A 12,235-nucleotide genomic window follows, 5' to 3' on the forward strand; every position below is an offset into this window, starting at 1 on the left:
GTGAACCTCTGAGATGAAGACATTCAAACTCAAGTACAAAAAAAAAAAAAAAAATAAACCAAGGAGAACTTAAAAAAGCTGTCACACACTGTGCTATTGCTACCTTGGGGAAGCTGAGCAATACATACTCACAAAAGCTGTCTTTATGCAGGGCACGTTTATCTCTAGGCTTCCTCTTTAATCAAGCAGGAGGAGAGGGACTCTTCCCCACTGAAAGATTAAATTAGATGATGCACCTGACTTATAAAGGGCTCATCTCTCTTCACAGACTGAGAAAGAGGCAAACTAGCTTTAGCCTTCCCATTCTCCCAAAGAGTAAAACTATTCACTTTATAATGGATTCCAAATTCAGTGAAATCTGTTTATAATGATTACAAAAGACAGAGAAAGCTTGAAAAGAGGAATGTAATCACATTTTAAAAAATTAGATTTCATATAAAAATTGCAAACCCTAAAGTAACCAAATTTTCTTTGCCCCAGCAAGCCTTTTTGAGCTTAAACATTACATTAACACAGTGAGGTTATCTCACTGTGTTTATAATGCATAGATTCACTTGCACATTTAATTATTTCTTACTTCTCTGAGATTCAGAACCCAAGAATCAAGTTGTGCTGATGCTCCCACTAAGGAAGAACACGTCTTGCAGCACAATCCATTGAAGGCTTTCACATCTTACATTCCATTTTGATGAAAAAAGCAACTAAAAAATAATGTATTTTACATGGAAGAGCAGCAGCCACTGTACGGCCAGGAGAAATCTGCTGTCCAAACCCAGGGTCCACTTTAGTCTAAAGGATGTTCAACTCTGCATTTTCTTACCAATCCAATGCTATTTGCACAATTCTTCAAATCTGGACAATGAATAATTTTGCCTCTCTTTTCCCAACACTGTGATATGAAAAGACAGTAAATTGTTGTAACTGTGAGTTTGCAGATTTTACCTAAATAATTCAACTTCGCTGTCTCCAAAAGGACTGCAGTCATCTGGTCCAAACATACTGAGATAAGCAGCTTTCATGTAAATGTAAGTAGCCTGCAAATGCAATGAACAATATCTATACAGAAAAATGAATTTACAGCATCATCTTTATTCATATAAAGCCCAAAACAGCAACATAAAGGGAAGAAGTTATTGGTTTTGCTCACAGTCTTACAAAAATTTACGTAAGAGATAAGTACTTTAGAAAGTGAGTATAGAATATTGTAGTTAAATCATGTGTTTGCTTAGTATGTAACAGCTTATAGTTTGTGTCCAAATTCCAAGAAAAAAAAATCTCATGCTTGAGGTAATGTAAGTTTTTAGGAACACATTTTAGAAAACCTAAGATAAGGTCTTGCTCAGAAAAAAAAAAACTATTATTACACAGTCTCTGTGTCCCATCACAACTTGGTAACATATCCCAAATAGTAGGTCCTAGAAAATAGTCACTCCCTGGAGTTCAGAAGAGCAGATTTTGGCCTCTTCAGGGATCTGCATGGTAGAGCACCATGAGATAAAGCCCTGGAAGGAAGAGGAGGCCATGAAATCTGGTTAATATTCAAGGATCACCTCCTCCAAGCCCCAGAGCAATGCATCCCAAAAAAAGAGGAAGTCAGGCAAAAACTCCTGGAGGTCCATGTAGGTAAAAAAGGATCTCCTGGAAAAACTCAAGACACAAAAATGAAACCTATAAAGGGTGAAGGGAAGGACAGGTAGCCTGAGAGGAATACAGAGAAATTGCCTGAACAGCCAGGGATCAGGTTAGGAAAATGAAAGTCCTGATGTCTGGCCAGGGTGGAAAGAGCAAAAAGGAAAGACTCTATAGGTATGTTGGTGATAAAAGGAAGACTGGAGAAAATGTGGGCCCTGTCTGGAAGAAAACAGGAGACAAGGTTACGCAGGATCTGGAGAAGGCTGAGGAACTATTTTTTCCTCTGTCTTCATCAAGTGCCCCAGCCTCCCTGCCCAAGTCACAGAAAGGCAGAGAATGTGAGATAAACTGCTCAGGACAGGAGAAGTTTGGGTTCAAGACCATCTAATGAACCTGAAGGTGCACAAGTTCATGGATCCCAAAGGAACTGGTGAATGGCATTGCTCAGCCACTGCCCATCATATCTGTGAAATTAAGCCAGTCCAGAAAAATTCCCACTAAGTGGAATAGAGGAAACATAACCCCCATTTCTAAAAAGGCAAAAAGGGAACAGAAATGGAGGAATGTTTCCAGGGCTCTGGATTAAAGAGCTTCTCCCTCCCAGATGCACAGGGATAGGCGCCACTTCTAATTGCATTTATTGCCCTGGAGGCACCACCGTGGCTAACCTCACTCATCAGCAGAGGAGCTTTTATCCACAGCATAATGAAAGGAATGGCAACTTGCAACATTAATTGCAACATTTGATGACACAAACAGTCAATACACAGCATCTTTAACAAGCTGCTGTTCATCTACCAGTTGGGCCCAAAAGATTTCTGCTTGCCCACCATCTGTTCAGATTTGAATGTTTGCAATTCACATAATTTTGTAGCAGTCAACAGCAGGCCAGGTTTTACTGTACAGTCTGCACCTTCAAAGCTACAAAAAGTCAACTCAATTTGCTTGAAAGTTAATAGATACTATGGGGCCTCCTGCTCTCCTGTCCTGCTGAACCTACCTTTGACCAAGTGTTTTCCTTGCTCAGCAGGTCTGCGTAGAAAAAAGCCATCTTCCACTGGCGCTTGTAGGTGAAGCACCACATCAGCTCCCAGTAGCACATGTGGTGAAACTGCTTCCAGTACTGCTGAGCTTCACAGCATTCCTCATACCTACTGACTGCCTGCACACAGAGATTGCCAAACACTGCCTTAGTCAGGTCTAAATGCACAGACAGAGGAGCTGGCACACACACTGGGGCTCCAGGATCTGCCTGCATGGCACCTGCAGCTTCCAAATTATTGACAGCCTAGAGTTTCCCAAAATCCCATCTGCTGGCTTCACACAAGAGATTCTTGGTTGCACAGTCATCCTGGTGTTAACAAGTCTACCCTGCCACAGAGCTCCCCATTCCTGAAAGTTATGCTCCTAACTATACTCAAAATTAATCTTGTGTCTCAGGAAATTAGAAAACTGAAGGCAGCGGACAGGTGCTCAGCTGGCATTTATTGCTGCACTTCCATGGATTTCAAGGGAGCTATTGCCCTGCACACCAGCTGATACTCTGTCTCAAGGTATTTTGGACATGCAGTCTTCATCTTAATAATTTTTTTCAAGTCTTTTATGACTCTCAGTTCACACTGAAGGCAAAGGATTACCACTGGGTCTCATTAAAGACACAGTTTGCTGCAGAATTGGAAAGACAATGACAAAACTGTCTCATTAATCCTGGTGGATTCCATTATCACCAGAAATTGAGAGGCAGCAAAATGAGGTGAAGAAACAAATTAGTCAAAATAGTTTACAAAATTCTTATCTGTAATTCAATAAACCATGAATTACATATAGGCCAAATCCAGAGGAAGCATTAGCCAAAAAGGAAATAGCATTCCTGGAGGAATTTTTCCAAAGCTTTTAAAATTTACTTTTGAAATTTACTGGAAATTAGTAAGCAAAATGATTGATTACTTACCGCATCAATATTACCCTTTAGTGTTTCTATCCTGCCTGCAAAAAACAGGAATATGGCTCCCTGTAATAAATAATAATAAAAATACAAGTATTCTATAACAGTTTTCAATCTGACCATACAGTCTAGAACTTTGATTTTTGGCACAAAAGCATTAAATGATCACATCAAATAAATTATTATTCATTTTACCTTTGGATAGCGTGCCAAGTAAGGCTTAAGTAGCTTTTCTGCCTCCTCAACATTTCCTTTTCCTGTTCCTAGAATGTATAAGAATGCAAGTGATAAAAATAGTTAGAAAACAAAGGAAAAAAAAAAGAACTGGAATGCAAGGTGCTGATTTTCCATCCACAATTGGCCAACATGTTGGTTGTTCTCTTCACTAAGTAAGACATAAATACAGGTTAGATTTGCACTAAGGCAGCAGCAGGAAGCCCTGAAAACATTGTGCTTCCTGACTTGAAAATTCAGGCACAGACAAACACATTTTGTAGCATGATTTAGCAGGAGATAACACAGAAGTACACATTAGCAGGAAGCTGTCACCTCCCAAAGAAAATCCAATGTCAACAAAGCAATTATCACTTACAGCCATTATTTTAACCTCCCCAATAATGCACCTGGTTAAAACAGATTTTGTTCTCACAAGTTTCTTGTTTATCCCCAGTATCTCCCATCTCACACGTTAAACAAATCTCCATCTTGAAAATTAAAACATGCTCTTCAGTTATGATCATTACTGTAAAATTACCTACAAATGAGATACATTTAATCTGTTACAAAAAAACAATTCACCAACGAATAGGTGATGGAATAATCTTTTTCCCCTTTGTGTCCCACAAGAACTACTCAAATCCAAGAGTTATTATAAACAATCTTACCTAACACAAAGGTCATGAAAGTATGATAGCAAAGCAACAGCATGGTACACAGCACCGACCTAAAGCTGTATGATGATGCTCCTTCTTGAAGCTGCAGCAGACCATGTTCCTGTGCAAACAGAGAGAGGGGGACAAGGTGTTGGAAAAGAACCAGGGCTGTGCTTTGCTGGCTTAACTTCTGCAGGGTAAGCTACAGATTGCTCACTCACCAAATTCCCCAAAAGGCACTGACAAATTCCTCAAAAGGCACTGATTGCTTATACAGGAATCAAAGATAAAATACACCTATTCATTGATCTAATAGTTTTTCATGGAGTTACTGCTTAGCCTGGAAAACATCTGGTGACAGAGCAGCACTGTGGGATGTGTTACATGGTTAACGTAAGAAAATGAGAGACAACTTATCACTGTGACCAAAGTGCTGCTAAACAGCATTCCAGAAACAAAACATTGGGTTCTGAAAAGCAAGAAAACACCCGTACATCACCACTATACAGTGTTTTGTTTTTTTTTTTGCTGCAGTTCACTGCACAGAAGAGTTAAAGGTATCAAGAAAATAAAATCTGCAACGAGCAGAGCATAAGATGTCAGGGCAAAAAGACATTTTAAATTATGCCAAGAACAAAAGGACCTTTGCAATGATGTTGGCCCACTACTACCAGTGGTAAAATATTATGAAAAGAGGAGTATTTCTGTTCCCTTTGGGAAGAGCTAAAGCAATCAAGTATAACATTGTGTTCATAGTCAACGACAGCATGATGGATAACCAACTTCAGGGATTCAAGTTCCTGAGGCAAGAGCATTTATCAGCCCATTCTAGGACTAGTTCCATGATATCAACAGCCAGAATATAAATATGCAAATGTATCAAACAAGAGTTCTGCCCACTTGTAAATATGCACCGTAAGACATCCACTCTGTGCTGGGACAAAAATCTGTGTAAAAGTTACTCTATCACTGCACTGGAAGGTCACTGGGACATGATGTGTGTGACTACAAGGACAGCCTTTCAAACCAAGTACACTATAAATAGGAACCCTGAGGGATGTCTATCAGAGGCACCAGGAAAGGCAATAGGGAGAGCCCTCAGAGCAGATCCCAGCACAGATTTACATCTTTTGTGTATCCCTGTTGACTGAGGGGTGTTACACCACCACGCCTTTATTGCTTACTGTGTAAATACTGAAGCCTGTAATCATATTCTCATTTTCCTCAGACATCTATTTTTGCATTTAACTAGTGCAGTTAATTGTTTTCACATAAATACAAGGGGGAGTTGTGATTTTGCTTCTCCTTGGTTTTTTTTAAACTCTATGTATTACATTAATTACTGCTACAAGGAAAAATATGACTCATATTTGCAGATCAATTACTATAACATATATTAGAACAAAATAGTAAAAATACACTACAGAAGAAATTAAAAGATAGTAAAATAATTTCAGAAAATCAGCGACTTTAATGGAAATCAAGTACTTAGCACAATAAAACCAGCTTCATTTTCTGCTGAGGGGAAAATTTGATTGATACAAATAATTAACAAAATATTATATATTCTTTCAACTGCCCAGATACCCACAAATATTTGTATTTTTAAAAAGTAGTACTTCAAGGTAGAAGCAAAATAAAACATTCTGTGGAATGAATTTTGGCAAAAAAAATTTCCAAAGTATCTTTCCAAAGTACATTTTTTTGCAATGAAAAAATCTTCAGGCGTGATATTTCATTGAACCTTTACTGACATTAGGCCTCACAGCATTTACTATCTTCCATATTATATAAAAATACATATAAAATTAATGCAAATAGCACTAAGAATGATTCAAACAGACTTTGTCATATAAAATCATGTAACCTTTGTCAAGTTGATCTCAATTATATTTCAGTCTCAAAAGCAGATATGAGTGCAATCAAACACAAAGTTATAATCTGTATGGACAAGGAATGAACCCACACCCACCTTACACAGGACTGCATCCTGGATAGCAGTAACTGGATTAAGAATATTGCCCATTCATCAGAAGAGGGCTGCAAGTCTGACACTCTTAATTCTAAATTCTTGAATTGAATAGTTACACAGGCATGAGAAGCTCACTGAGCAAGTCAGTTCACTCTGTGGAATGTCCATAAGCCTATCTAGCCCAGCAGAGCTATTAAAGGCTGTTTATTTTTCACTCTGCCACCTGAATATCCCAAACTTTCTGTAATGAAGTAATAACAATCAGTAGAAGACACAGCCTAAATAAAAAAAAAACTTGAAATAGTTGTTATTAGTATTATAACACTTGCTTATAGAATACACAGCAGCAAAGCTGCTTCTCCTCAAAGCAACCTCTTGCAAATTGCTTCTCTTACAATTGGACACCCAGAAAACAGGAATATGAAGGGTGTCACTAGGAATCATGTTTTACATCCCACACTCCCTAGCTCCCAGGGTCTCCCAGGGCTCCCTCTGTGTCTGGTTGAGGCAGACGTGCTCCTCCAAGGAATAGTTTGGCACAGCAGACTGGACCAGGCACATGAATCACGTTTTCAAGCACCACCCTTTCTCTACAGGGAGCCTACAGGGATTAGCCAACAATCTCCACAGCCAAGGGAGTGCCAGGAGCTGGGCAATATGAGGCCCTCCAGAATCAGACAGAGGATCTGGGAACAAAATCACAAGCAGCTACCTGAGCCTAAGGAATAACTGCAAACACACTCTACTCACTTAGGGACTGGCACCAGTGAGTACATTATATTTAATTGTCAGGACACACCTTCTAACCATAAATGACCCATAACTATCTCCCACACCTATGTCACAACTGATAGAAGCAGTCCCAGAACACCAGGAATGAGTCTCCAAACAATGTCTGTAACAGGGCATTTTGTGGCAATATAAAGCAAATGTCAAGGGAGTAAGTGTTCATAATTTTTCCAGAAAGGTATTTTTGCAATTTCCCTAATTGACACTAACACATTTCAGTTTTATTTTCACACAAAGCATAAACTACTCTGAAGGATATAAGGTAGAGCACAGAGCAGATGGGATCCAATGTGGTAAATCAGCATTCTGTGCAAGGTCCTCATGACATCCCACAATCTAATTCCCAAGACTGTCACTACATTATATTATATTAGTATCTCGTTGATTCAATTCTTGTCCCAAGACATCCAATGCTCTGTCATTCAGGACTCCCTGTGTGAACACTGGGGATTTCCAGAGCAGTTGCAGGATGAACAAGGACAATGCCCAAAATCATTATCAGACAACACAGATGGGCTCATATTGATTTCAGCTGTTACTGACTAAAATCCATTGACTTTCCTGAAGTAAAAGTTCTTGGATGTTATTTTTAAATCATTCTTTTAATTAGGGATCCTGACAATGAAAGCAAAGCAAGGTCATTGCTCATGTCCTATGGCTTGATCACACGGCTGCAGGTTTATCAAGGAGGATGGATACTACTAACAGCTTTACAAAGAACTGACTAATTAAGCTGATAGACAGGGCATTTGAATGTATCCTGTTAAATAATATTAGATTAAATGTTTCATTTAAAATTTAAAGAGACCAAAATGCAATTCAATAGAGATACTTAATGAGAAACTGGAATTCAATTTATTAGAAATTGACACATCAAGAAGATTCTTCAGCTTTGGGAAAAATATCCTCCCACATTAAAAAAAAAAAAAAAAGTATAATTTGAAAGAAATTATATCTGTTCTATCTGACAGTTTTCCTGCCTTCTCATGAAATCATGCTGTCATCTGACCCCCTGACAAATTGCACTTAACATATGGTAAGCTCATGTCAAACTGTTCTCCAGTTTAGCAGCACAGCATTTGTAATCACCTATAAAATAAGCACAAGAGTAAATATTAGCCTGAGACCTGGCAGAGGAGGCAGGGAGGAGGGTTCAGGCTCCCAGGGAGACAGTGGCAGGAGTCTCCTGCTCTCACATCACAGGTCAGCCATGGTTAAACAGCAAGTGCAGATGGGACACACACTCCACCTACTGCTCAGTGAGGCTGCTGTGCTCCCCAGCAAGGCTGCCTGACACACCTCTGCTCACAAGGCACTTCTCTCAAAACTGGGCAAAACTGCATGAATTTCACTACTCAAAGTGGGGCCTGTGCTATTAAACACAAGTAAGCCCATGGCTTGACTGATGATGCAAGGGAAAGGAGCTTAAACAGTGGCACATCTTGGACTGGAAGGGAACAAACAGGGCTTCAGGCTACTTTTTATATTTTCTTGATCTTATCCCACCTACTATTTTGAGACTCCAGACTGCTGTTAAGTTGATCATGATATCCACAGTGCCCACAAATGGCTTAGGAAGTACTGGAGCTTTGGGCATGTTCTTATTTGCTGTTCCTCATGACATGGCTCAGAGACAGGGAGAGTCCCCAGGGGCAAACCTGCTGGCTTTGAGGCAGGTTGGTATCATGGAGGATGACACAAAGCAAATTTATATCCAGTTTTAGTAAACACATTACCCACACCAAAATCAAGTTGTCCTGCAGTGCACTCCCAGGTAATCTGCAAACAGCTCAAGGCATTAACCATGACTCTGCTGCACAATCTGATACTCAGTAAGCATTTAAAGGAAGAGACTGCAGCATCAAACACAGGTGTATTAAAAACTCCTAGACAAGTGCACCACAGATGAACAAACTTCCTCTTCTCTTCTGTCACAGTTTCTTTCACCCTCTAGTCTCTTGTCTAGTGTCTTGTTGCAAACTTTGGAAAATAACCACTGGAAAGGACTGCACATTCTATTGCAATTTTGCTTTTGGCTTCAGGCACCTGACTCAAAAATGTTAAATGCAGAAGGACTTTCTGGATATTAATACAAATGGCCAGCAATGAAATTTGATCAACATGTATAAAATTCTCCTTTATATGGTGTGCAAACAACAGGAGTTTGCTCAAATTTATGGTAATCAAGGTAATGTTTCAATGAGTTATTAAGGAACTGCAATAGGAGGTGACTCATCAACACAAATATCAACCCACTCACAGCCATGCAAGAAATCCCAGGGCCAAATAGAAACTCAACTGGAGGGACAATTTCCATCTGCAAGAGTAAGATGAGTGCTCACCAAAGTAATCTCAGAACTTTGCTGGTACACAAATTGCCTTTATATTTCTAAGAGAATATTTTGCTTTAAATGCTTTGTTGCTGAAACTGACAGGTAGAACTATTTGAATTTTGCTTTTGCTGCTGTGAAATAGCTCCTGATCAGCTCCTGGAAATTTCTAAATTGTAATCTACATTCAGCTGCTTGCTTTCAAATAAGACATTCTATTTTCAGATATAAGATCCTTCCTGTAAACGAATGGAATGGTGATGCCAGTCATTCACCTGCCATGTAAGGCTTCAACTGTGATAAAAAAGACACTTTTCTCCTTAAAACTTGTTTTGTAAATAGAAAGTATTATAAAAGAGTTAAAACTTAACTTGTTCTCGTGGCTTTTCTAGTGCTTGCATTAGATAATTACTTTACCCAGCATTTATGAAAAATGTGGCATGGTTTAGGTTAAAGGGATCATGTTCTGCATCCCATTTTCTTAACTCAGGAGCTCTGCTTTGAGTGAACCTCACATTCTGCATCCCATTTTCTTAACCCAGGAGCTCTGCTTTGAGTGAATCTCATGTTCTGCTGGTAAAGAGGCAAGGGCAGGTACAAAGTAGCAAGGCCAAGATACTCCCACCAATTTAGCATTCTTTTGAAACAGCAGACCCATAAAGCAGTAGCACAGCTCTTTCTCATCATCATGTGAGTAATGGTGTTCCATTACTGAACTTTCCTTAAACATCTTGCTGAAACAACAGAGGTCAGACTGGTTATTTTACAAGCAAAAAAAGCACTTACTCTCTTAGGCAGGAGAATTTAGGTGCCACACTCCAATTTCCAATTGCTATTAAAGCAGAAATGAAATAGATTTCATGCAAGAACCTGTCAGGAACATTCAGACCCCATAATGACAGTAACTACCAAGGAAGCTATATATTTATATTAAAGGCTAGGAATACTCTTTTGGCTACAGATTTCTGAGCATAAGCCTACATCAAAAGACCAGTAACTAAAAACCTAATTATGCTGACATCCCTGTACTAGCCATTGCTTTAACATGTTTCACAAATGTTTCAACGCTGAAAAATGGTATGACAACCTTTGAAGTGCAAGAGTTCAGACAAAAATATAAAGCAAAAACTGAGCTGCATGAAAGCATCAGTGCCACAGTGCACGTGTGATACCAGAGGATTACATCTAATGAGAGGAAAAAGAGAGAAACTCCTGTCTGTTTTTTAATTTAAGAGTGAAGGGAATGTACCAATAATATTTAGTTCACATTTACCTTATTCCCAGAAAATCCAACAAACTCCAATAATCTCAGAATCCGTGCAGGAAACATGGACAATGTCTACAGAGAAAAATGTAAGAGTTATTCAGTAACAGACTTTCTGCATTTCAGATACCAGTTGCATCCTACAATTTTTCCAAGCACAAGAAATAATGAATAAAATTACTAAAAACATATCTATATGAAAATTTTCAGGGTAAATGTATACACCTGCTATATTTTACATCCAATTTAAACAGAAATATGTTTAATATAGGTGTTGTCTCCAGGATGACCTACAGAGAAATATGTTTACACAGCACATGCTTAGTAACTCCAGCTCTTCCAGGATGATCAGCAATGCTGGGTTCATACCCCTCAGTCCATAGCTGTTCTGTGTGGAGTACATCTAGTATTTGGGCACACAAAGCAGTGCAAGCAAGAGGAAGCTCCAGGCACTTTCTGCAGCCCATAGCCTGCACAACCCCTCGCCATCTCTGGGTCAGTGAACCAGGAACCATCCTGCACCATTTGCTCACCTGCTTTTGGCCAGAACACAAGCAACAACAGCCAACAGTAGCTGGAGCAGCACCCCAAATTTCATTCATGTACCCCACCCCTTTTATCTGCCCTGCTAACAGCCTGGATCCTGGTAGTTTTCCAATGTCAGGTAAAGAGTAAGTGGAATTCAACAGGCACAGGCAACTGGTGCTTCTAGGCAAGGCTTGTCCTGGCCCTCACACCATGCTGTGGGCAGCAGTCCCTTTATTTCTGAAGTGTTTTTATCTGATGTTCTCAGACCAGACACTGAGACCCTGCACTGTCAGAGCACACACCTAATTTTAACCATGTGATCAGTATAATGCCAGTGGAACTTTTCAGGAATTCAAGTTAGGGTCATTTTCAGGAGGTAGCAGGACATCAGCTCAGGATAAAAGTGTTGGTACATACCAGGTTAAATGCTCCAACTCCAAGTTTTACACCTCCCTCAAAATGAAGATGGTTTTCTCCTTTGACATAATGTGGGGACTGTATGAGACTGTCCAACTCCCTGGAAATGCACAAGATTCTCTTACAGTGTCAGTAAATAACATGATTAACTCACTAAGAAAGTAACCCCATTACCTTGAACTACAGAGTAGTTTAAAAAATGCTAATTTGTCATCTCACTCAAGTGAACAACATCTACATTTTGTTAGATTTATCAACAAATAATTTCTGTTACATTACTATCAATTAAAAACTGTGGGATCCTGCAGAGGAATTCCTGTCAAACAGAAACAGTCAATATTCAACCACATTTCAGCCTGGAAACGTTTCAAGGATGCTGTTGGGAGCATCACCAAACTTTGCTACTGCAAAAAGAGATGATGAGGGAGCACATGAGACTAAAATTTAAATTAGCAAATTTGACTTGAGTTTCACTAATCATTATAT

General features: G+C 39.3%; 1 protein-coding gene across 5 annotated transcripts in view; it reads right to left on the reverse strand.

Annotated features, from left to right (window-relative positions):
* The window catches only part of TTC39A (tetratricopeptide repeat domain 39A), a 44,845-nt gene that overhangs the window by 10,388 nt on the left and 22,222 nt on the right, over positions 1–12,235 (reverse strand). For all 5 annotated transcript variants that reach the window (XM_079314546.1, XM_079314548.1, XM_079314545.1 and 2 more), the window contains exons 7-13: positions 11,750–11,849; positions 10,814–10,879; positions 4,462–4,570; positions 3,773–3,840; positions 3,584–3,643; positions 2,633–2,794; positions 943–1,034 (exon numbers count right to left, since the gene is read on the reverse strand). In XM_079314546.1, coding sequence (XP_079170672.1) covers positions 943–1,034; positions 2,633–2,794; positions 3,584–3,643; positions 3,773–3,840; positions 4,462–4,570; positions 10,814–10,879; positions 11,750–11,849 — 657 coding nt within the window. The remainder of the gene's footprint in view (positions 1–942; positions 1,035–2,632; positions 2,795–3,583; positions 3,644–3,772; positions 3,841–4,461; positions 4,571–10,813; positions 10,880–11,749; positions 11,850–12,235) is intronic.

This window comes from Erithacus rubecula, assembly GCF_903797595.1.
Source record: "Erithacus rubecula genome assembly, chromosome: 10".
In the NCBI taxonomy this organism is placed as follows: Eukaryota; Metazoa; Chordata; class Aves; order Passeriformes; family Muscicapidae; genus Erithacus; species Erithacus rubecula.